Raw genomic sequence first — 27021 nt, forward strand, 5'->3', positions numbered from 1 at the left:
TCATGCTGTGGCGTTCCTGCTGAAATACGGCAGCGTGTTGAGAGGAGCTGAGTAGTCATACAGCCACTGGGGCCCTCGTATGGTGGGGTGCTCCGGGTCCGCTTCGTCCCTCCAGTAGCCGCTGGGCAGGTAGATGTCGCGGCTGACTGCGCCCTCCTCCAGCACCGGCGCCACCAGAACGTCCTCGCCAAGCAGGAACTCTGTGAAGAGCACAGTCAGTGTGTTACGTGGTATGGAGTGACAGCTACATCTAGCACAATGTGTGGACAAACCACCACATGTGTCATGACATTTAATACTTATCAGTGGAACAAACGTGAATCAGCTTCATTTAGCAGATAACGTTGTACTTTGTGACTCTAACAAAAAATTTTAAACAACAGAGCAAAGAGCTTATTGCAGCAGGTTTGATAGCAGATTTGAAAATAGATTACAGTGAGATTAACACAGTATTTCAGTTCCAATAGAGTCTATACTCTACAACCACCATAAATCTTTTGTGTGGGGGTGTTCTGCTACAATGCCTATCCTTTCCTGGATTAAAATATCCTTCCATTTTCAATTCTTCTTCTTTATGCTACCAGGACGTGACAGGTGGTTAACATTCACTAAATTAATACATGTAATTAGCACATCCAAAAGAAAACATTACAAAATAGGAATGCATCCACAGATGCAGTTGACATTCTTTGATATTTGGAGCACGCAAAGAAAGTGACTGGACAGAGAACAAAGACGTATACTGAAAGCCGAAAATGGTGTGAAGAGCTTTTGATAAACTAAACAGAATTTTCAAAATTAACCTGCCCTTATGTCTGAGAACAGAAGAATTTGCAGAAAGTGGGTCTTAGCGCACTGGACCCATATCAGTAAAATATTTACTTTTAATACAAAAACATTCAAAGCCGAGAGTTCTGAAGTTACATACAGGACGATACACATACTAAACTACTGCAAGGCACAGGGAAAGGAACGAAAGGACCACGGAGCAGAGTGCTGTAATTATAGTGATGACTACACTGAAAATGGAATTGAGCGTTACGTGACATGCAGCAAGGAGAGCGTATGGTAGACTTAGTAACGATTCTTTGCTAGACTGGAAGAAGTGAGGTAAGAACAAACTGACAACCTGATTAAACAGAGAAGGAATGAGGCGACTTGAAAGTGTGCTATATCTGAAGGCTGTAATGTGAGCAAGAGTCTAGGAGACTGCTTTATTCAGTAGTAAATGTCGACTGGCTGGGGATGATGATAATGATGATGGTGATGATGGGGATTGTATGATTTAAAGGTGACAAAAGTTGATGACTCTAGCACACATAATGGCAATACATCATAACAGACCAGATATGCTTAACAGAATATGTAACACCTTCTGGTTTGTATTTAATGCCTATAAATCAGTAGTTACACACGTATTTATCACATTGGTGACACCGTGAATGGTACCAGCAGATAACATGCAATTAACAAATTAGGAAGGGACAGCAGTGTAAATAGTTAAACTCCTGTTATAAACTTTGCAGTATTAGTTACAGGAATAAGTAAAATATCAATTAATTGGCAGCATCTGGTTGTCATGCAGAGCTCAAAAGGCCGTATTGAAAGTCCTACATTTAATGGCCTTTCGTATCATCACAATCATCGACTGACATTTAATATTACGGTTGCGACACAATTGTATTCAGTTATCCACTCTCTTCAGAACTTAAACATAGATTACAATCACTCTATCTTCTGAAGCTATTGCTTCAAAAGTGAAGCCCTTTCTTCATCATAATCTATATTTTCGTGCACTACAAGTTGATTTTTGTATAACATTATAGACACTTATGGAAACTTCATCAAACCAGTCAAATTATCTGCAGCCTTCAATAACGCTCTTTTTACTTGTTTTTGCTTTATTGCACTTTTCGTTTGTTTGAAGTTACTATTTTAGATTCTATTTTAGAAATTATCTCCAGTTTTATTACCACTTCTTATTCGCAGTCATGCAATATATATTCCTTGATCTAATCCTGCACAGCTGCTTCAAGATTATTGCTCAACTTACTTGCCAACATTTTCTATGATACGCATTTTGAAGTTACCGATGTCTCACAGTCTCTTCACAAGGTCGAATACGTTGATACATATAATTTGATTTACGTAAACAACAATTTTATATTTTAAGTTAATTAATCACACTCACGTTTGTCCAGATGCAAATTACAGAATGTTTCAAGCAAATGTCCTTTAGCCATCAGTGGGACATCAGCCAGCATGATTGTCCCCGTTGTAGCTTTGTTTTTTACAAAGATATGAACAGCGGTATGACTTTTTAAAGTGGCACCCTGTTTTTTTATTCGGTAATTAATTTCCTCTCCTAAAGACATATTCAAAAACGTATCACAGTGTACCATTCACCGAAACACAACGTTATTAATTACATAACACAACATTAACTTTGAGCCTGGGATCACAAACTCTTCCACTTTCTGGGGTTGTCAGAAAACAAATGAAAACCAAGTAAAAACATAACACAAAATTGACTTTGAGTCTCCTGTACCACTGACCAGGAGTAGAACATTCAAATGCGCTCAAAGTGGTGACCCCGGGCACCGATACACTAGCGCATTCGTCGAATGAAAGAATTATTTACTGCTTCCAGTGTTGCCTGCTGAAGAGAATTATAAGCAAGCACGATACGTTCCTGCATGAGATCTGCAGTTCTTGGAATACCTCGATAGACGTCCTCAATGCATCCCCAAAGAGGATTTAAATCAGACGACCTAGCAGGCCTTGTAACTTTCCTCCTCTACCAATCCATCTGGCAGTATACCTTCGCTTCAGAACACGACGTGTACGCAAAGGCGCTATGTGCTGGACATCCATCGTGTTGATAACACATAAGCACTCTGGTTCCTAGCAGCACTTCGCCCAGAAGAGGAGGAAGAATTCGTCTGAAGAACTTGGCATACGCTGGGCCGTTTAGACTTCCATTGATGAAATAAGGGCCAATAATTGTTGTACCAAGCATCCCACACCAGACGTTAACTCTCCATTGACGCTGATGTTCCACCTGTCTAAGCCATCGTGAGTTGTCCCTGTACCAATAATGCTGTTCCTTGCATTTACCTGTCCTTTGTTTGAGAAGGAACATTCATCGGTAAATAGAACATTTTAGAAGAAGTTCGGATTGGCGAGGATTTGCTGCTGTGCCCACTGACAAAACTGTACACGATTCTGGAAATCATTCCCATGCAGTTCTTGATGTAGGTGTACATAATAAGAATGGAACCAGTGACGTCTAAGAATACGATGTACACCGGTTTTTGGAATGCCAATCCCGTATTCAAGCTGTCGTGTGCTCACATGTGGATTCATAGCAACGAAAGAGAGAACAGTAACTTCGGCAGCTTCGTCTGTACGCTTGCTACAACAATTGCGTTGTCGTGGGTTGAAATTTCCCGTTTCCTGAAGCGTCGCAACAAGACGAGAAAACATTCGTCGATAAGGTGGGTTCTTGTCAGAATATCTCTCTGAACAGTACCGCTGCCTGCGTAGCATTTCGCCTACCTTCAACAAAAACAGCAACAATAAAGGAAACGTTATGTCGATGCTGTTTGTAGGAAGGATAGATAGCCTTTATGTATGCCTAGTCTACATAATAGTATTTAAAAGGACCAAACTACTGTACTAAATGTTACCGTACATAAGAAAATAGTATTGCAATTACTGTTCTGCTAACTTACATTCCCCATAGATGAGTAGCATTTCTACCTTCTCTTACTTGGATTACATTCTACTCACACAACTCTGCTTCTAACGATGGTTGACGCAATGATGAGTGGGCATTTTACTTATGTTTACATTTATCCTCTGTCAACGTCAACACGTGGATGTGTTCGATTACTCTGAGTACCTGCAGTAATCGCTGGGAGTGTCAACGTCAATGCTGTGTTACGTAATTAATAACGTTTGGTTTCAGGGAATGGTACACTGTGATACATTTTTGAATAGGTCATTAGGAGAGGAAATGAATTACCGAATAAAAAATACAAGGTGACATTTAGGAAAGTCATACCGCTGTTCATATCTTTGTAAAAAACAAAGCTACAACGAAGGCAATCATGCTGATTGATGACCACCTCACGGCTAAAGAACATTTGCTTGAAACATTTTATAGTTTGCGTTTGGAATAACAGTTATTTGGGGTGGTCAAGATAAATGGGACACCCAGTATATAACATAAAGTTGTCAGCATGCACCCTTAGAGAAACAAACGACCACAATATAAGAATATGCATCAGAGAAATGATTTTGAGAGTATGTTAAAGGAGGTTGCACTTTATGAAGTAGAATGATTATATGTATCACAGTGCATAATAGAATTAATAATTTGGAAAACAAAGGGATGATAAATGGAAGCAGGATTAGGGGATTCAGAATGTATATGCGATATGCTGACAGGAAAGTAGTACAAAATATAACAGTTGTGATAGTAAAATACTACAATGTGTTCTGCAACAGAGTCTTTGCTTCTTTTAAAAATGTTACTCTAACTTATTTAGCTATTTAATTAGAGAAAATGCTTCTAAGCTCTGTGTTACAAATGTCAGTATTAAATCATATAAAAATAGAAGAAGAACAAGAGGCACTGATGAAGACATGGTTAAACTATAATACCAATTGTGTGACACCATACAAAACTATGAAAACATGTATTTTCAGCAAACTAATACCACATCCAGCAACACAACAGGAACTTCCTAAAATGTAGGTAATAAAAAATTGTAGAACTCCTGTAATAGGCATATAAGGGGATGCTTGAAACATAAATATATATTTAAGACGAAGAAATTATAACATATTTGTGACGTTTTTCATTTAGATTTTTAATTTTTATTTATGTTTTGTTTAGCCTGACTACATTAGGGCTTTATGAATGTCTATTAAATCAGTCTAGGAACATAAAAATGATCTGAATTTCAATGCTGCTCTATCATTCAGTTATATACATCTTATAAACTATTAGGAGAATAGTTATGTCCAATGACACCAATAATAACAGAAAATAATGATGGTAATTTTCATTATTATTATTATTATTATTATTATTATTATTATTATCATTATTATCATTAAGAGTATTAAGAATATCAATAATAATGATTAATTCAACTTGTATGAAGCTGTGTTTAGTATCACGCAAACTGATATGATAATAAAATGGAAGGAGACAAAACGATGGTGATGATAGTTGCTAAGAAATAACAAAAGCTGAATAGTGAGTTTTTTGAGAAAAGGATGGAAAAATGTGGCAGGAGAGCGGGTATTGGCGAGAGTTAGCTGCAGAAAAATATGTAAAAGAGATAGCTGTTGTGACGAAGGTAGACCATTAACTGACAGCTGAAGTTAAACGGTATACTTTGTGGAAAATCATTCTGTAGTCATGTTTATTATACAGAAAATTATTCTGAGAAGATTACCGTATTATGTAGTGAAATAGAGACGATTGTACTTTGTTGAGAACGAAAATATCTGCAGTGCTGTTGAAATAAGAGCGTTAGAGTTGTAAATAAAGAAGAGGAGAACCATGATTAAGACGACAATAGAGTAAATACCGGTTATTAAAGTGACTACATTTATTCCTTCCTAGGCAGTAGTGATATTCTTGAAAAAACGAATGTCACAAATGTATTGCACACAATAATTCAACACTGCATGAAGCCATCTTGTGCTAGAAGAAAGAAGCCTTTAATAAACGTAAACGGGGTCCGTAGTAGGCTGTAATGTGATTTATATATAATTGTGCGATTAGCTAATTTCTACAATATGTAATTGTCAAAGACAGCACAAATTTTGGAGTGCTTGACAATGACAAGTAGTCAAAATCAGGTAATTACACGATGAAATAAAAATCCCATTACAGCCTACTACAGACCTTGGTTACATTTATTAAACATCTGGAGGCTGTGGATCCCACAAATACAAAATTTTAAGAAAGAGGTCTGGTGTGACATTTGATCGATGGTCTAACAAACGCCGTGACGTACAAACACTGACAAACTGCAGATGAGTTCAAAGGCAGCATGTAGATGGGAAAAATCAGAGGAAAGAACACTGTCGTGGGGACCGAGATTGAAAGAGAGGCTACGTTCATGTAAAAAGGCGTAAAGGGAAGCATTAATCGATACCTGAGTCGACGGTCTGCGCCGTGTCGTCGTTGGGGGAGATCCACCAGATGGGCAGGTTGACCGGCGTGCCGTCCTCCACCGCCTTCTGCATCAACTCCACGATGCGCGGCGCGTACTGCGCACGCAGCGACAACAGGTCGCGGCAGATCTCCAGCGTCTGCAATCACAGCTCTCGTAAGTCACCAGCCCTGCTAAAGGCTGTTCATTGGCAGAATCGACTCTCTTACTTCTCTACGTGGAAAACAATGTGAATGCGATGGAACTATCACTCTAAACTGTGGTTTCCACAACTGAAATTGGGCAACGTTTCCTTGATTACTGTGTCACAGCTAATTTCGATTCACAGCGATAGCGCACATGAAACAGCGACGAAGACCAAAGGCAAGTTTTTCTTCCCAGTTACAATCCCTAAATAGGCCACTACCCAGAAAGAGCTGAAGCAATGAGTCCAAGGCATGGTTGACTTTGTGGTCACGGAGCAGATTACTTTGAATAACCGGCCGTACTGGAGCTAACCGTAGTCGGATGAGACTTACGGTCTGAGAGTCATATCCAGAACACTGTATGTCAACAGTCCCATTTCTATTTTATTGTCTTATATGTATTAGAAAATAATGTCTAGCTGACAGTAAATTAAGGTTGAGTTATCTCCCATGACCTGTTCAGCTTTTTGTGAGCTTCTTCACGAAAATTACTGCTAATCCTTGATTGCGCATTTGCTAAATGTTCATCAGCATGTACTGTCAAATGTGTATTGACAGATTACCAGAAATAGTGTTCGTTAGATACGTTGGCTGATGATTTCGTACTCAGAACCATCACTCTGGCAACCAATATGAAACGTCCTTGATTTTCATGTTTTACACCACTACTCTTCGTGGGAAGTATATCACATACAATGTAAGGAGATGTTCAGTTTCACACTTCACCCACGCTATTAGAGATCGGTCAACTCGGGTTGCGGTAGATGTTTTCTCATGACAGTAAAATAGGCAAAGTTTTATGTTTCTCTTCGTGAAATATTTTCAATTTTCGTAATATCTTGTCACGAACAAAAATTAACGCTAGATATATTACAAGTTAGTCATACCTTTATTACTAAGCTTTATCTGTTGTTCTCTTATGTTGTCAAAATCATTATTATATTTCTGTTACCATGTTTCAAATAATCATGCTCATTAACCGTTATGTTGGCCTCGAACGCCCCACAAATATGGATAGTGCTAGCCAGTGAAAAGGAAACCCACAACGACACTCCTTCTGGAACCTGTCCCTCATTGTGTGCTCAGTGTCCCTTTTCATCATTTCCCTTATTCTTTTAACTCGTATTCATGGAATAATTACTTTTGGAGATATAATCCTGGCTTCCTCATTTTGTAGTAAGGTTTATCAAATTAGAACACTATTTTCTGTAACATGGGACAACTGCATCTCCTTTCTTGTTGCAAACTTTTTTTTGAAGCAGCCTTTTCATGCCAGACAAAAATGTACTTTCTTATGATACCCGTGAATCAATTCATTCTATACTGGTGGTCCAGCTTTCAATGGAAGTGACTGTTAATGATGTCAAGGTATTTCTTGTATGCATGCGTTAAACTTCGATTGACATATTTACATTACACTTACTGATACAACTTTTTAAAAAAACGTGTGTGAAATCTTATTGGACTTAACTGCTAAGGTCATCAGTCCCTAAGCTTACACAATCCTTAATCTAAATTATCCTAAGGAGAAACACACACAACCATGCCCGAGGGAGGACTCGAACCTCCGCCGGGATCAGCCGCACAGTCCATGACTACAGCGCCTGAGACCGCTCGGCTAATCCCGCGTGGCCAACGTTTGTTATGATATGATTTTGTAATGTCTCCTTCAAGTAACCAATATTCAAAACACAAGACTACTCCATATATGATGCATTGCAATAACAAACTCACAGTTGATAACCCGTTATCATCAGAATTCCCGTTATCATTTGATGGTCAATTAAGCAAATTATGCCAACTTGGTTTTGGTTTCTTAATTGTTGACTTTTCTTTGAAACATTTTAATTTTATTATGTTTTAGATAAAATGTATTTGATAATGTGCGTTTGCTTACATTACTCGTAATTTCAGCTACCTGAACATGTTTCAGAACAATGTTTAGCCACGAATAGTCATATCAGTTTCATAATTTGGTATTCTATCATCGCGTGTTTCCTCAGTTAACGGAACTAACTGCTTACAGTCTCTGTCTCATTACAGTGTGGCCTATACCGACATTGTAAACCCGTGCCGCCGGCCGGAGTGGCCGAGCTGTTCTAGGTGTTACAGTCTGGAACCGCGCGACCGCTACGGTCGCAGGTTCGAAACCTGCCTCTGGCATGAATGTGTGTGCCGTCCTTAGGTTAGTTAGGTTTAAGTAGTTCTACGTTCTAGGGGACTGATGACCTCAGAAGTTAAGTCCCATAGTGCTCAGAGCCATTTGAAACATTTAAACCCGTGCCTTCCAGTAGCTGCGACTGTAGTAGAGGTATAGTTAGAAGAGTCTCTAGAATCAGTTATGTCACTGTAGAACATCGTCATGCCCCTGAGGGGATCACATCAAAGAACCTCCGCAACAGAGTTAATACCTGTGTCCAAAGTTCTACTCCGAATGTATGGAGGTCACCTCTACCCATGTTTCTCCGATTTTCGATCAGGCAAGAGCCTCCACCTGACTCTCAATGTACAATATTCAACACTCAAATTCATTGTAAATGCACTGGATTTTCTTTTGTGTCGGCAATAGTGTCAGTAGTCCATGCTGTGTGGTATTCTGGAACATTCAGCCTAGTATTTCTTTTAGTTTAGCTAATCTACACAGCCTAGTAACAAAAGTGAGGCGCCTAGAAGTCGTGGTCGGATGTCAGCGCAGTTCTACAGGTGCTCACCACCGGTTATGTAAATGGTCAGAATTTCAGTATCTGCGCTTAGCCGACAGAGTCCGTTAGTGTTGTTCGTGTTTCGTTGGTTACTTGGTTTGGCAGAGAGGCGTAAATAGCGTCAGACGTTTAGTAATCACTACGAAGCATACGGAGATGCAGCGCACTAGTATGAGACAGTGTTACCAACGAATGATAAATTCTGGAAGGAGCGACATTATGGGTCTCCATTTGGCAGGCTGGCTCCTCCAAACACAGCAGAAGCATCACAGGTGAACTGCATTCGTAGTCCACGAAAAACATTCAGACCACCCATTAGTTGCTGCTTATTAAATTGTCCAACCAAGTCAATGTCTATTGTTCTCAATGACTTATACACAGGAGCACTGCGCCTCCAACGACGACAGTACCCACGTCGCAAAGGCATTGCAGAGGCTCGTTAATACACATGCCTTTGCGACGTGGGTACTGTCGCCGTTGGAGGCGCAGTGCTCCTGTGTATAAGTCATTGATAGCTGCGAGTACAAAAGTGCTTGTTAAGGTTCCTTATTGGACTTTGGATCCAGACAAGCAGTTCCCTTTGTCTACTAGAAGAAAGAAGAAGTTGAATGCAGACGAGTAGCTGTTCATATAGGCCAAATTAACCACACGCTAAAAGCGTGTATAAAAGAATTAAAAAGAAAAAAAAACATCGGAGATATAAGCCGAGGAGATACGGGATTTGTGGGGCATTCGAATGTGACTGTAGCTAGAAGAAGGACAGAATGCGAACGTGAGGGCAGCCATGGTCGTCGTGAAGCTACCAGACAACCACGTCTGTTCCACCTGGAGGGACGATCGTCTTACTGTTCACTAAGCACAACGTAACCCCTGGACATTTGTGCCTGCCATCGGAGGGCCAATTATTAACTTCCTGCGATATGCTGTGTCATTGCGCCCTGTTACTTCGAGTCTAGCAGCACACTGAACTACGAAACAACCACCATGTGTGTGGACTGTCTCTAACAGCACTGCAGACAGCTGCGTTTGGAGTGGTGTAGCGACTGGGAAGACTGGAATGCTGATGCGCCGCGTTGTGTTCAGCCATGGATCACGGTTCTGCAGTACCGTAGATGACCATTGCCCGCCGGTATGGGCCAGCGTGGTCCCATTCTTCGAGTGTTTGGAAAGACACAACGGTGTTACTCCTGGCGTGATGCTGTAGAGGCCATCGGATGTAACTTCGGCTCACGGTTTGTAGTAAGTGAGGGAACTCTAACTGCACAGCGCTACGTCATGGACACCTTTCGCACTCCAGTGAAATTTCCGATATGACAGTATCATGGGGCCATTTTTTTCTATACAACACTCGTCCACACATGGAACGTGTCTATATGAATTACGTTGAGGTACTCCTGTGATCAACGAGTTACGATATATGATGAATGAGACCAGATCAGGCGTCAATTCCGTCCCAGCATCAGTACACAGGTTACAAAGGACCATTTACACTACTGGCCATTAAAATTGCTACACCACGAAGATGACGTGCTACAGACGCGAAATGTAACTGACAGGAGGCAGATGCTGTGATATGCAAATGATTAGCTTTTCAGAGCATTCACACAAGCTTGGCGCCGGTGGCGACACCTACAACGTGCTGACATGAGGAAAGTTTCCAACCAATTTCTCATACACAAACAGCAGTTGACCGGCGTTGCCTGGTGAAACGTTGTTGTGATGCCTCGTGTAAGGAGGAGAAGTGCGTACCATCACGTTTCCGACTTTGAGAAAGGTCGGATTGTAGCCTATCGCGATTGCTGTTTATCCTATCGCGAGATTGCTGCTGGCGTTCGTCGAGATCCAATGACTGTTAGCAGAATATGGAATCGGTGGGGAGGGTAATACGGAACGCCGTATTGGATCCCAACGGCCCATATCACTAGCGGTCTATATGACAGGCATCTTATCCGTATGGCTGTAACGGATCGTGCAGCCACGTCTCGATCCCTAACAGATGGGGACGTTTGCAAGACAACAACAATCTGCACGAACAGTTCGACGACGTTTGCAGCAGCATGGACTATCAACTGGGAGACCGTGGCTGCGGTTACCCGTGACGCTGCATCACAGACAGGAGCGCATGCGATGGTGTACTCAACGACGAACCTGGGAGCACGAATGGCAAAACGTCATTTATTCGTATGAATCCAGGTTCTGTTTACAGCATCATGATGGTCGCATCCGTGTTTGCCGACATCGCGGTGAACGCACATTGGTAGCGTGTATTCGTCGTCGCCATACGGGCGTATCACACGACGTGATGGTATGGGGTGCCATTGGTTACGCGTCTCGGTCACATCTTGTTCGCATTGACCGCAAATTGAACAGTGGACGTTACATTTCAGATGTGTTACAAACTGTGGCTCTACCCTTCGTTCGATCCCTGTGAAACCGTCCATTTCAGCAGGATAATGCACGACCGCATGTTACAGGTCCTGTACGGGCCTTTCTGGATACAGAAAATGTTCTGCCCTGGCCAGCACATTCTCCTGATCTCTCACCAATTGAAAACGTATGGTCAATGGTGGCCGAGCAAATGGCTCGTGACAATACGCCAGTCACTACTCTTGATGAACTGTGGTATCGTGCTGAAACTGCATGGGCAGCTGTACCTGTACACGCCATCCAAGCTCTGTTTGACTCAATGCCCAGGCCTATCAAGGCCGTTATTACAGCCAGAGGTGGTTGTTCTGGGTACTGATTTCTCAGGGTCTATGCGCCCAAATTGCGTGAAAATGTAATCACATGTCAGTTCTAGTATAATATATTTGTCCAATGAATACCTGTTTAACGTCTGCATTTCTTCTTGGTGTGGCAATTTTAATGGCCAGTAGTGTACGTGCGTGTGGTTGAGCTACTCTTGTGATCAACAAGTTGGCTAAATCTCTCTACGATACATGATGAATGAGACCAGTTCAGGCGTCAATACCGTCGCAGTGCCAATACCCAGGTTAAAAAGGACCATTTACAACAGTTGTAGGTCGGATTGTCTGAGAAGGGGATACAACAGCACTGTGATAGTCTTTGAATCAGGGCATGCATCCAGGCCAGAGGTAGAGCAATTTCATACTGATAAGTGGGCTCATATTGCCAAAATCTGTGTGAAGGTGACTCGATTGACAATCACTTGCAATAACATATCATACGTTTCCTCCTCCCGTTTTGAGTGCTTCAGTTTGTCAGGCAGCGCATGGCTGATACTTAGTAGTAAGACAAGTCATGCTTCACATGGAGTGCTCTAACTGCACGTGTGCTTCATCCTGCTATGCTGAACACCTGGGTGAAATAGGTTACAGAAACAGATCAATAAGTGTGGCGTCAGGAATGAACGCACCTCATTGTCGAAATCCCACGGCGTGTAGGAGAACTTGACGGCCGGCATGAAGATCGTGGCCTGCAGCCAGCGAATGTACATCTCTTTGGTCGGAAGAGCGTACGTCGCACCGCCCACCATCTCCGGCATCACGAAGGGGTGGCCCACGATGCTGAGCTCCAGCAGCTTCGGAAGCAGCGTCCCCACACCGCCAGCCGTGCCCCACTTGCTGTCCACGACGTCCATCAGGAAGAAGTTGGGCAGGCGCTGGCTCTCCACTCCGGTCTGTATCTCGACCAGGGGACCGAACTGGGAGGCGGCTCTCGCGAACTCGTCGCTGTAGCGCACCGGGTTCCGTTCCACGGGTTGTATGTTGGGCAGCTGAGGCAAGTAATTCGTCTGACCAGCGTCGAATTCGAACGAATCGATTCCTGTCTCATTGCGGAGCGCCTGAAAACAATTCGGAATTAAACAGTTAGTGTAAATGAAAGAAATGGTGAAACGAAACAGCTGTAGAACAAGTTCACCATCACAATGAATGAAGTAATACATAAGATCAGATAAGAGTGGTCAAGTGTGACAGGCAAGTGTCATTAAAGGAAATGTTCGACATCCTTACATTAGAGCCAACATTAAATTATTGATCAATTCGTTTTGAGTTACTATGTAATTCCAACTAAAATTATGTAATACGTAATATACCGTTGTGCAACAAATGCTGAATAATATACTATGTATTTAAATTCCTGCAGAGGTATGAAGCACTATTAAAGAAAGTGCCGTAAACCTCAGTGAGATAGTTGTTGCAAAACAAGCATTCAAGCATTCAAAAACAGATGACCAGGAGCGATTTGCAACAAAGAATCGTAGCAGTTGATTGATTATGCATTGCTGTGTTCAGTTTATCGCTGTACAACTGTTGAAACTGAAATTATGATGTGTGGACTGGGTACTTAGAATTTAACGTTTCGGACTGCATCATCTGTGTTATTTTCTATGTCAGCTTCCATCAACCTACAATTGTTGAAGGAATTTTCAAGAAGAGGTTAGCCGTCTTCTTAAAATTAATACAAGCCCAGTTCAAGCTCATATACGTATAACTAGACAAATAGATGTTTACTTTTGCTACTACTGAATTCAGTTTATGTTTAAAATGAGAACTAAATTTTATAATATATACATCAGCTGTCCTTCGCTGTACTGTAACTGGTTTGTCTCATTTCCATATTTCCAATCTTACACCGCCTTGATGTGAGATTCCGTGTATAGCTGGAGAACTTGTCTAGCTGGAACTGATGCTCACTTTACGTCAGCGTGTCCCACAAAAATTGACGTTCAGGCACGAAGGCACATACAAATAGACCAAAGCAAACGCAGGGATACGAAACAAGGTGTGGATTTAATTAATATAGACAATGATGACCCCAGTGACTGGGCGCTTGTTCCGATTGGAGAAAAGACGATTGTTTTCTCGCAGAAACTCTGTTTTCTTTTTGAACCGGCAGTCGAGAACTTATTTGTACCCGATTCATCTGTATCTAATACCTGTGCATCATGCAGGTCATTGGTAACAAATCGAATCCAGTTCGGACAGGAAGACAAGCCGCTTGTTCACTTGACACCAGTTTCTCGTAGTGATTCGTGAACCTTTCACCGTCAGTTGGTTTCGTTAATTACAGGTCGACAATGTACCGTGAATCATCATTACGACAACGAAATTTGTGGAGACCTTGCGAACGAAGTCATGAAGATACGCAGCCATCCAGTCCGGACTATAATGTCATCCAATAGAGAGGTCTGCTCCATTGATTCTTCCGAACTGCTGTGGATAAGGGAATTACGTCAAGTGATTTCTAGGCTGCAATATACTTAGGAAAAACTATGAAATTCACAAACATAACAGAAAGAAATATTTCCATTGTCTTCCTGTATAGCACTGTGAGCAATAGCTCTCATCAAATAGAATGTCCTTGAGGCCATGGAAGTTTTTCGGTCGTCACAAGTTCCTTCGGAAAGTGAAAAGGGCACATAAACATAAAACAATAACCCTCCTGAATTCTACCAGCGGGCAGTGTTCCTGTTTATTGAGCCGACTTGCAGCCATGGTGTAGTTGGCAATTTGCCAGTATTTAGGAACCAAAAGCTCTTGCGTAGCGAGATCTTAACACTCATGTCTCACAGTATTAATAGGGATGACATAAACCATCAGAAGCCAAAGAAGCGGCTGCTTCTATAATATGAAAAATAATCACAATTCTCTAGTATACAATAGAGTTGTCAGAGACAATAAAATGCTGAAATCGAAATAACAGGTCATGTTTTACATTGGAAAGAAGTTAACCTAATCCTCGATAACAATAGTTACTTGACAGATGGTGTGGGGGTCAAAAGGGCAGCTTTGACTCAGAATGTCCCAAAGATGAAACTTTATATTTGCTGAGCAGATGAATGCATCAATTGAGAGACACACGCCGCCTGGGTGAACTATGCCGTATGTAGAGTTCACAAATGACAGAATTACACGTTCATCCCTGTGAATATAATTCGTCTTAAAATGTATATTGCCTCACGTTATGATGCTGCCGCAGGCTCGCCAGGTCGATTACACGAGCACCCGCGCGCAACAAACTAAAAAGGCATAGGGCCATGCTGGTTAAAATAATGTTCATACTCCTACGGAGTAGATAACATGTTGGCTTTCTTTCAATTTTTATGTTAAAATTATTTCAATACCGGCATAAATTTATACAAAGAAAAATCGGGGAGAATGGAATTAATGATACCCAGATTCCTTGCGTACTAAGAGCGGTATCCTGCAATCTAGTCTCTGATACTGTCATTGAGAGAGAAGTTACTATTTTAATCAGAATATGTTAAAAATCTGAATGGCTCTTTCTTCTTCAACGACACGCAAAATGCCCGCCGTTGCATCAGGCCAACTTCATCTTCGTACAGCAGCGGCAGTATTTCCATGGTGGGCACGAGACATTCGACTTCTGCTACTTGCCTCCTTGAGTCTCGTTGCAGTTCTGTTGATCAGTTATTTGGACAGGGGTGAGTGATAACGATCATGATGGAGTCCAAAATGCTTAAGCTGCGAGAGCTAATAGTGCTGGGGCTGCGAAACGTCATCGGAGTCGCCATGTGGTGAGAACATGTCGCAGCCACGCCCTAATCCCCTTCGTCGTTCTCCCGTGGTGTCAGTGCTGCCTCTGAACTTCCTTATTTGGGTCGCAGTCATTCCCCTACAGTGTCGCGGGTGAGGAAGTACACTACTGGCCATTAATATTGCTACACCACGAAGATGACGTGCTACAGACGCTAAATTTAACCGAGAGGGAGAAGATGACGTGATAAGCAAATGATTAGCTTTTCAGAGCATTCACACAAGCTTGGCGCCGGTGGTGACACCTACAACGTGCTGACATGAGGAAAGTTTCCAACCGATTTCTCACACACAAACAGCAGTTGACCGGCGTTGCCTGCTGAAACGTTGTTGTGATGCCTCGTGTAAGGAGGAGAAGTGCGTACCAACACGTTTCCGACTTTGAGGAAGGTCGGATTGCAACCTATCGCGATTGCAGTTTATCGTATCGCTACATTGCTGCTCGCATTGGTCGAAATCCAACGACTGTTAGCAGAATATGGAATCGGTGGCTCAGGAAGGTAATTCGGAACGCCGTGCTAGATGCCAATGGCCTCGTATCACTAGCAGTCGAGATGACAGGCATCATATTCTCATGGCTGTAACGGATCGTGCAGCCACGTCTCAATCCCTGAGTCAACAGATGGAGATGTTTGCAAGTCAACAATCATCTGCACGAAGAGTTCGACGACGTTTGCTGCAGCATGGACTATCTGCTCGGAGAACATGGCTGCTGTTACCCTTGACGCTGCATCACAGACAGGAGCGCCTGCGATGGTGTACTCAACGACGAACCTGGGTGCACGAATGGCAAAACGTCATTTTTTCGGATGAATCCAGGTTCTGTTAACAGCATCGTGATGGTCGCATCCGTGTTTGGCGACATCGCTGTGAACGCACATTGGAAGCGTGTTTTCGTCATCGCCATACTGGCGTATCACCCGGCGTGATGTTATGGGGTGCCATTGGTTACACATCTCGGTCACCTCTTGTTCGCATTGACGGCACTTTGAACAGTGGACGTTACATTTCAGATGTGTTCCGACCCGTGGCTCTACCCTTTATTCGATTCCTGCGAAAACCTACATTTCAGCAGGATAATGCACGACCGCATGTTGCAGGTCCTGTACGGGCCTCTCTGGATACAGAAAATGTTCGACTGCTGCCCTGCCCAGCACATTCTCCAGATCTCTCACCAATTGAAAACTTCTGATCAATGGTGGCCGAGCCACTGGCTCGTCACAATACGCCAGTCACTACTCTTGATGAACTGTGGTATCTTGTTGAAGCTGCATGGGCAGCTGTACCTGTACACGCCATCCAAGCTCTGTTTGACTCAATGCGCAGGCGTATCAAGGCCGTTATTACGGCCAGAGGTGGTTGTTCTAGGTACTGATTTCTTAGGATCTATGCACCCAAAATGCGTGAAAATGTAATCACATGTCAGTTCTAGTATAATATATTTGTCCAATGTATACCCGTTTATCATCAGCATTTCTTCTTGGTGTAGCAATTTTAATGGCCAGTAGTGTAGAATTTAGCCCCTAATGACACTGCACGTTGCCCGCCAGTCTCATTAGCTCATGTTTAGTAGCTTTTCAAATTCCTGTTTACTTTTATCAGGGTATTGCAAGTCAATTTCTGAAATGACTTCTGTGCTATATCAGTAAGTTGCCAAGGTTTTTCTCGGAGATGTGTTAAGTCCTGATTTTCATGGGTATGTGCGAGAGAACATAAATCATTTTCATCCAGTGATTAAGACACAAAAGAGTTACAGACACCGGCTGCGTGCGGACATTGGTCGAAATCAATGGAGAAAGTTGAATATTAATGTCGGACGGGAATTCGAACCTAGGTCTCCTGCCTACTAAGCACATGCTCTGACCACTCTGCCATCCGGACGCTATGGTCGTTGTAACTGCATGGACTTCCCTAGAATGCGTCCTGTCGGATCGAAATTCTGAACTTCATCCACGCGCTACTTCTATAGTACCAGCGCAGTTGCCATGACCGAATGGCTCAGAGGCTATTTGATCCAATAAAGTTCTCATAATAAAAAAATAAAATAAAAAAAAAGCGGTCAGAGCATCTGTCTAGCAAGCAGGAGGCCCAGGTTCGAATTCCGGTCCCGCAGAAATTTTCTACTTTCCCCGTTGATTACAAGCAATGCATGCCCGCAGCCAGTGTTTGTAATTTCTCAGTGTCCTAATTGTTAATACATGAACTTTTAAAGTATAATTTTTTCATTATGTGTTTTAACCTCTGTCCAGTCCCCCAGCCTCACAAATATTCAGTTTGCAACCGCCTGTAAGTAGAGACTAATTCCACAGCCTGAGTGATTAAGAGTAAGATCTAAATTACAGCCTGGCACTCCACTTAAAGCCGGCCCAAGTGGCCGTGCGGTTAAAGGCGCTGCAGTCTGGAACCGCAAGACCGCTACGGTCGCAGGTTCGAATCCTGCCTCGGGCATGGATGTTTGTGATGTCCTTAGGTTAGTTAGGTTTAACTAGTTCTAAGTTCTAGGGGACTAATGACCTCAGCAGTTGAGTCCCATAGTGCTCAGAGCCATTTGAACCATTTAGCCAACTCCACTTAAACGGGAGGAGTACTACACCAGAAAATCGTAACCGGGCTTCACTGGATGTGATTATCACTCCGCCTGCATTGCAATGTGATGTCTTTACGACTCACACTACGTTGGCAAAACTCCAAAGATGTTTCAGGAAGAATTGAAATCCCACGACTGTATATCGTAATTAGCCTTGCCGGAATTCTAGATAGCGTGATTTGAACTATATAATCGAGGGACTGTTACAAGATTATCTGCTGCGATATAAATAATTGAGTTAGTACTAACATTGATAAATCGGAAGGATACATAAGTATAACTGTTTAACACCTTAACACCTTTCACTTCACACAAGAAATTTGCTCAAATCATGAAATTCTATACACTTAACGCAGATACAAGATGATATTATTCAATACACGTTGACTGATATTATATGCCATTAATTCGTGTACAATACCACACCCAGGAGACACAATAAAAATTATAGAAAAACAACCCATAATAATACCATATCTTGAATATTTTTTGTATACGCTGTTATGCATCCTCAAAATATTGTGCGAAATGCGCACAATTGTAATATTAATCCTACAGAGCTTCTCTACATTTCAAACTATACCATATGTATTCTGAAAGTACACTTCGGAGTACGGTTGGATGGATTTTCTCTGTGAAGCATTTCTTGCAGAAATATCTCCTATCTCGGATTTAAGATAATACCCATTTTCGATTGAACAGTGACACAGTTAGCAGCATATGAGAACGAAATTCTTCATCGTGGCTACGCAAATTGGCTTCCAAGAGAACCGAAGACAGGAAAGCATTCAAATGGTGTCAGAAGGAAAAGAGCTTTTAAAGTGGATCGAATAGAAACAAAAAGCAGGTTTTTACGACTATACTCACCCACAGTCGATCCGTCCACCAGGCGGCTGCTTCAGGGTTGGTGAAGTCGACAATGCCAGCGTTATTCTTCCACCACGTGTGAGTGCTTCCCTCGGTATTTGACACAAAGTATCCGGCAGCCAGCGCCTCGGAGTAATACGGCTCACACCCTTCGAGTATAAACGGATGCACCCAGAGTGTTACACGGAATCCCAGTGCATGGAGATCGTCAGTAAGGGCTTTCATGTCTGGAAACTTGTTCGGATCAAACGTCAGACTGCCGTAACATACCTCCCAGTACTCGTCTATTTCGATCTGGCTGTAGTTGAATCCATTGGCGATAATCTCGTTAGCAAGGGCCCTCAGATTCTGATCGCTAACATCAGCGTGGTAACGATTTATTGTTGACCAGATTGGTTGCGTGGCCATGCGTTCATCTGGGGTGGCTGTCGGCTTCCCCAGGTAGGCCTGTACGGCGTACTCATGGGCCTGCCTCGGACCGTCCAGCAAGCACAAGTCGTAGTCCATAAGGATGTCTTGTCGATGTTCTGGAAAGGGATCCGCATTCTGAGCAACGAAGCACAGTCTGTTCAGTGACTCTTCGGTATTCTGGTCGATGAAAAGGGGGACATCAGTTTGAACGTAGACGAATCTCCCGTCTGAGAAAAGCCAGTATCGCGCAGCAATACCGGCATGAAGGTCCTGGTCAGTAACGTAGGGGTACTGGTCGTATACGGTGTTCTCAATAGGCCACACCTGTCTGGCTGTCTCGATCCCACCGTAGATGTGGCTGGACAGGTGGTGCTGACAACTCCTCAGTACCGAAGTAGAGGCGTTCACCCACTGCCGAACTGTGAAACATCGGGCCGCTGTATCTTTGGGCTGGATCACCACTTTGGAGTGGCCGAAGTCGTAGTGTTCCCCATTGACAAGGCGCTCGTGCACTGGAGCACGCAACCGCTCGCCGCCCTCAGCTGCGATATAACCCAGTTCGACTTCACGGCCGCCTGTAACATAAAGGAAACCGGTTCAGCTTGCAGATAACTATGTTCTGATGTAAAAATGTTCAAATGTGTGTGAAATCTTATGGGACTTAACTGCTAAGGTCATCAGTCCCTAAGCTTACACACTACTTAACCTAAATTATTCTAAGGACAAACACACACACCCATGTCCGAGGGAGGACTCCGCCGGGAACAGCCGCACAGTCCATGACTGCAGCGCCTAAGACAGCTCGGCTAATTCCGCGCGGCTGTCCTCATGTACAGCATTGTAGTGAAATTATGTTAGCTAGGAAAAATCGAAAGGGCACTTGTTTAGCGTTTTTCGGTAAACGTAAGCCACCAGTATTGTAATCCCTATGCGATCTCAGTTCCCCACGAACTAACAAGCGTGCAACATTTTACTGCAGTGTGCAGAACTACACGCATTATTCGGATAAGTCTTTTAAACATAATTCCCGACGATTACTTAATCGTATCTGCTTCACAAGGTTATAATTCTTATTTTATTGATAACGTTCTCCAGAAAAATAAGAGACAAGAAATTATTCCCTTTTCGTATGCGGACCATCATAAACTACTCACAACTGACAAAATTTGTACGTTACCACATTTGAACGATGTTACCGGAAGAATTGAAAACCCACGGTTTCAGACCAGCATTTCATTATTAAAAAAGAGAAATAAAATACTATGCAACGTAACTCAGCGTAAATTGGCGCGACTGGGACGTTCTGCAAGCACTGTCAAAGTATTTATACAGTCAGAGCCGTGGCAAGTTAATTGATTGAAAACTCATGCAATTTAGAGACTAAATTTTCCTACAATATTTAAATGGAAAATCATCCATATAAAATGAGTGTGTTTGGATTCCTAAGGAACCAACTGCTGAGGTCATCGGTCCCTAGACTTACACACTACTTAAACTAATTTATACTGAGAACAACACACACACCAATACCCGAGGGAGGACTCGAACCTCCGGTAGGGGGGACCGTGCAATCCTTGGCATGGTGCCTCTAACCGCGCGGCCACTCCGCGCGACTCATCCATACATTTTTTACAATGTGACATCGTTCTTTCGGGTAACAAAGATGCGGAGATGATACCACTGTGAGCTGCAGAAATGTATAAGCACACAACACACAATGCTAATTTAGTTTCTAATCAACACAATTTCCTTTCTACTTCTTTTTAAATTTAGTATTATTTACTCATACGAAGGTTATACGTTTATTATGAACACTGGGCCGCCGAATGGAAGCCACAGTGGATTCCTGATGACCTTGCACAGATGTGTTGGACAGTGTCTAGTATTCCCGTCAATCGCGTCACGACGCTCTTTTCAAATCTGAGCCACAGTGAGCACCTAAAGAAGCCTAGATGTGTACAAAGAGATTTCGCCTGATTCCGTGCAGCCCACACAACGCAACTCTCATACATTTCCTTCTTCATGACGACTCTCCACCGCACAATGCTGGAGGAATGAAGGCAGTCTTGCTGCGTTTTCGATGGGGTGTCTTTGATCACCCACCATACAGCCTGGACTTGACATCCTCTGAGTTTCATCTCTGGACAACAAACTGCAGACCATCGTACAGAATTTGCTGAAAGAACAGGCGTCTGCCTCGTGTGACGAGGATACTGGAAGGTTGGTACAAGGCTACGACAGGACGTCTGAGTCGGAGCAGCGAATATGTAGAGAAGTAGCTAGAAGATGCACCTGACTGTTGCAAATAAAATGTTCTTTAGTTTCAGTGTGGTATCCATTTCGCAACCGATCGGACTTTGACAGCCTAATAGCCCTGACCTTACATGCCTCTTCCTCATATTGTTCGTGTGGTGTCACCAATTTAGGTTTTATGACGCCGACGTGATACTCTACAGACTCCACGCATCCACAAACCCAGACCTTTATTTATCTACCCTAAAACAGCACAGATCTTTGTAGGTGGTCGGAAGATTATTTCAACATAATGTCTTTTTAAGTATCTTCCTAATTTCTATGAAATAGTGCCTAAAAATGGAAGGAACACCCTGGATTAGGACAGCTTATTTCCTCCACTTGATCATGTGAGTGGTCATGTTTCTTCCTTTTTATATCTGTACTAATTTGATATGTAGAGTATCCATTATCAATAAAAATATATTTTAGATATTCCAGCTCCTTTGTAAGGTGGTCTCTGTCTGACGCAAATTCTTCCCGATGTACTAAGTTCGGAGGACGTTCATACACTGAGAAGAGTAATGGCAGCTCGTTAATACCGGTCTGCGTGCATGGGCTCAAGTAAACCGAATGCCAAAATAACCATCAACTTTCCGACTGACTAGGTCACTGAAATTTTAGACAGCCACCTCTTTCTACCTGCATTGTAACAGGATATTTTTGCGGATTGAAATTATATTTTGTAATAATCGTGCCTGTCCTTCCTCGCCGTGGGACCAACTTCATCCTCATATCTTCTTCGTTGATCCATTATGGATCGTGGGACGACGGCTGGCATGAACTTCTTGATGCAATAATTTACCCACAGCCGTATGTATTGTAGAAATTTATTTGTTTTATGAACTTCTATGTGTTACCAGTTTCGGCATTACATTGCTGCCATCTTCAGGCCCCACTCGTCACAGTCGTAAAATCGCTATACACGAAGTGTCGCCTGGCGACCAAGAGCTGTTGCAGGACGATTTGATTCACGGATCCAATTATATGGCTCGTTCCATGTATAGCGATTTTACGACTATGACGAGTGGGGCCTGAAGATGGCAGAAATGTAATGCTGAAACTGGTAGCACATAGAAGTTCATAAAATAAAATAAATTTCTACAATCATACGGCTGTGGGTAAATTATTGCATCAAGAAGTTCATGCTCATATGGCGAACATTCTTTTGGGTTTTGTTCCACCGAATCGAGTGCCCTTCTTCGAAATCTTCCATAATGTAACGACAGGAGCCTAGGCAGAGGGGCTCGAAGCCCAAAGCGGGACAGTTAGGCAACCAGCGGAAAAATAGTCCTATAAGGAGCACAAAAAAGGCGAATACGTTCCTGTTTATTAAAAGACACTCACTGAAAATCGGGGTACCAGCTGCCTCATTGTACCTATCTCAGAACCTTCATAAGTGCTGCCAAATGTTTTGACATGGCGACATATTCGCACTCTTTCTGTTATGCAACTCAACTCTCACACCCACTAGTTCCCCAACCTGAAACTCTCTCAAATCCACTGGTTCTTCGTCATACGTCGCTCACCCCCATCCACTCTCACTGGCTAGTTCTCACCCAATCATTCAGACAGACTCACTGTCATTATCTCTTTGTGTCTTTTTGTCACTGTCCCATCTCTTCCCCTGTCTCACAGCCAGAGTTTACTTCGTTCTGTTCTACTAATACTCTCTCTCCTCACGCTTCTTAGTCTCCCTATAGCTCTCTCTTACTACCTCATTCATTTCTTCAAACCTTAGCTGTATCTTCCTGCAGTCACTATGTTTGTCTTCCTCCTTGTCACTGAGTCTGTCTCTCTTTATCACTGGCTGTCACCCACTTCCACTTCCTGATTCTCTCTATTCCTCTCTCATTGGCACTGTCTCCTTCACTCTTTTCTTACCAGTGTTCTCTCACTGTCAGCTATGTTTCAGTGCCACTGTGTCCCTATCATTCGCTCACACTGTCATTGCATCTTTCGCCCTTTCTACACAAAAACCACTGTCAGCAGTCTTTCAGTATTCATTACTATTCCGCCTCTTTCCCTCTGCCAGTACGTTTCTCTCATTGTGGAAGAGCTCGGATATATGTCCAAGTTTCCGGGAAAATTTTTGAAGGTGCTTAGGAAGGTAGAATGAAGTAGCTGGTACCTCACTTTTCAGTCAAAGCCTTTTAATGAACAAGAGCATAGTCGCCACTTTCGTGCTCCTATAGATGCATTTTTTCTACTGATTGATTTCTTTTCTTTGCTACAACGTGGCATGCCACTCAGTAATATTTTGATACTTTACTTACATGAAACTGAAATATCAGGCTGGATATTATGTGCACAGATATTTTGCATATGCTTCACTACTGCAACAACATGGGAGTCCGAGAACCCTTCTGGTGATAATGGAGACACTTGACAGCATATGTTTCCTTCCTATGTCAGTTTCTAAATCACGTCTTCGCCTCACACTGTCTTTTACTTGGGTATTTTACGTGTAGAAGTTGTGTACTTGCTCTACTTTTCATATCAGGAAACGATGTCACAATCTTTCTACCCAGTATGGGGCCACGTCCAAGACATCTTTCTTGTCCAGCCATAAATCGTCGGGGTTGCACCTATAAGGGCAGTTTGGGCAGGCGAGCAGATGATCCATGTCCTGCACAGAGCCACCGTCACACTTACCATCCGTGCTTCCAAGACCCCACCAAAGGAGTGCAACTTTAAAGCTCTATATCTTTGAAAAAATGGTTCAAATGGCTCTGAGCACTATGGGACTTAACATCTATGGTCATCAGTCCCCTAGAACTACTTAAACCTAACTAACCTAAGGACAGCACACAACACCCAGCCATTACGAGGCAGTGAAAATCCCTGACCCCGCCGGGAATCGAACCCGGGAACCCGGGCGTGGGAAGCGAGAACGCTACCGCACGACCACGAGATGCGGGCATATATCCTTGAAACGGATAAAGCTATCACGAACACTTGCAGGACTGTTCTATATCGGAATCTTAAGAGTATAATATAAAAATAAAAAACTATTTACTTTGTATAACTGTCCTGGAATCTACGTCTCGGTTATAGTACTCAAAAATAATGTTTCTTTGGTGTTTTTCGATAATGAGAAAATGTTACTGAAATCGGGAAGGTGGCAAGATAAATACCTATAGAAAATATCGATAAAGTTTTAGGAATTTGCAGCTGTGATTTATTTTTTAGCTTTCGCCTCAAACCGAAAGTTACATTACAAGTAAAGTAACTTTACCCTGTGTATCTGGGAAAGTGATAAATGTATCGGGAAAACTATCAAAGTTGTTCGAGATCGGAATCTTAGGAATATATCTTACAAATTACAGCCATTTCCTATTTATAGCTGTTCTGAATTCCGCTGTTCGGTTTTGCACCAAGAAACCATGTTTTACAAGTTTTATGATTTGCTCGATTTGCCTAAGCCGGAGGAAGTGTGTAATATGGAAACGTTGATCCTGTAAGACGGTCCATCCGTGTGGTATACAAATTGGCCATTAGCTCAAAGCCTATCCCAAACACTTGACCCCCACCTTTCAACCACCAAAATAGCCCGAGGTATGAGACCGGGAAGTATCCTGTTCTTATAAGTGACGTTTTGGAACATATTAGGCAGCACACGTGCACCAGTAACTCATGATTGCAAAATATCAACACGAATTCCTTACAGAAGAATGGAAAAACTGGATATAAGACAGTCAGGTTGCGTGGGATAATCACGAGAGTGCTCCAGCTCTAATAAGAAATCACACCCCAACACTGACTCCATATGTGGGTCCAGTGTGCCTAGAAAGCAGACTGATTGGCTGCATGCCCTAAACTGTCCTCTTTCTGACCAACACGCGCCAAACACTGGTACACAGTCAGAACCAGCTTTCATCAGAAAACACATTTACAGCCTGCCCTCCAATGAGCTCTCGCTAATGGTGTGAATTGGGGTTAGTGGAATGGACGCTACAGGGCGTCTGGACCTGAGCTGTTCTTGAAATTACCGACATGTAACTGTTTGTTGTGTCACTGTGGTGCCAACCGCTGTTCAGATCATTTCAGAACGATGCGTCAGAGCCATACGCCGAACACGACGGTCTTCCCTCTTGGAAGTAACACGTAGTAGTCCTGAGGCCAGTCTCCTCACGACAGTACCTTTTCGTGACCACTGCTGCCAGTACTTATGTACAGTGGCTACATTCCTCCCAAGTCTTCAAGCAGTATCGCAAAAGGAACCTCCAGCTTCTCGTAGTCCTATTGCGTGTTCAGACTCAGTGAGGTTTTGATAAGGACGTCTTTGTCGCCTTAAAGGCATTCTTGAGTAACATCAACTCACCACGTCTCAAAAATAACTAACACTCACGGTCGTTACAGGGAGTATTTGAAGCAAACCTGATTTGTATCCTTACACTGGTGGTACTCGTGGCATTCTTATGCGACTGGCGCGAATTCTGAACAAACGTCATCTTTCAAGTGCAGGAACACACCTAGCAACTTTCATTTAGGTTAAAAAGCTCCTGATGTCGTGATATTTTTCCAGTCAGTGATGTAGTATGTAATATAGTATTTAATACGAAGACAATAATCGTAAGTCTCTCCCTGCACGAGAATCACAGCATTTGTACGAGTGCACGACATAGACACATAGTGACATATGGAAGTTTGCTCACATGACTCAGGCGATTAAGGCGACCGCTCGCGCAAAGCGGATATCCGGTTCCAATACCGGATCGGCTTAAATTGTAGGTGTCACCAGTATATTCTGCAGCTAGTCTTATAACATTCGCATTTGAGAATACATTCCTCGTCTTATTTTATCAGTTTTCAGTTATTTTTCTAAGGGGTTACTATTAACTATACGAAATGTAATAAACACTATTTGTGTGGACTCTTGCTGATTATAGTTTCAGAGGCCAGCACCGATGACGGATTTTATTTTGTCCTGGGAAAGCGCTGCTAAGGAGATAGCGAGGTTGACAGCAGAGAGGAGCCATCACAGGAGCTCCTCTGAAGGCGAACACTCACCCCTGTGGGTCAGTATCAGGATGCGTCCGGTGGTCTCGTCGTAGCGGGTGTTGAGGCCGGTCGCAGCTGCGTCTGGCGCCACCAGCAAAACACCCAGCAGTAGCAGCGTCGGGGTCGCCCACATTGCTGCAGCAGACAAGCGCGGAATAATTAGCTTACAGCTGAAGGCTACATGTAGTAACGGGCACATAACAGCTTGCACTAAATATGCCCCACACACTTGTCATTCAGTGATGGAGCACGTGA

The 27021-nt window shown here is 42.9% G+C and overlaps 1 protein-coding gene across 1 annotated transcript; it reads right to left on the reverse strand.

Moving 5' to 3' along the window:
* Positions 1–26899, reverse strand: LOC124805467 (myogenesis-regulating glycosidase-like). The gene is made up of 5 exons (XM_047266030.1): positions 26776–26899; positions 19060–20045; positions 12461–12889; positions 6180–6336; positions 1–200 (listed from the first exon to the last, which is right to left on the reverse strand). Exons 1-5 carry the CDS (start codon positions 26897–26899, stop codon positions 1–3), a joined length of 1896 nt encoding a protein of 631 aa, XP_047121986.1.
* Between the last annotated feature and the right edge of the window lie 122 nt (positions 26900–27021).

This window comes from Schistocerca piceifrons, chromosome 7 (genome assembly GCF_021461385.2).
Source record: "Schistocerca piceifrons isolate TAMUIC-IGC-003096 chromosome 7, iqSchPice1.1, whole genome shotgun sequence".
NCBI lineage: Eukaryota > Metazoa > Arthropoda > Insecta > Orthoptera > Acrididae > Schistocerca > Schistocerca piceifrons.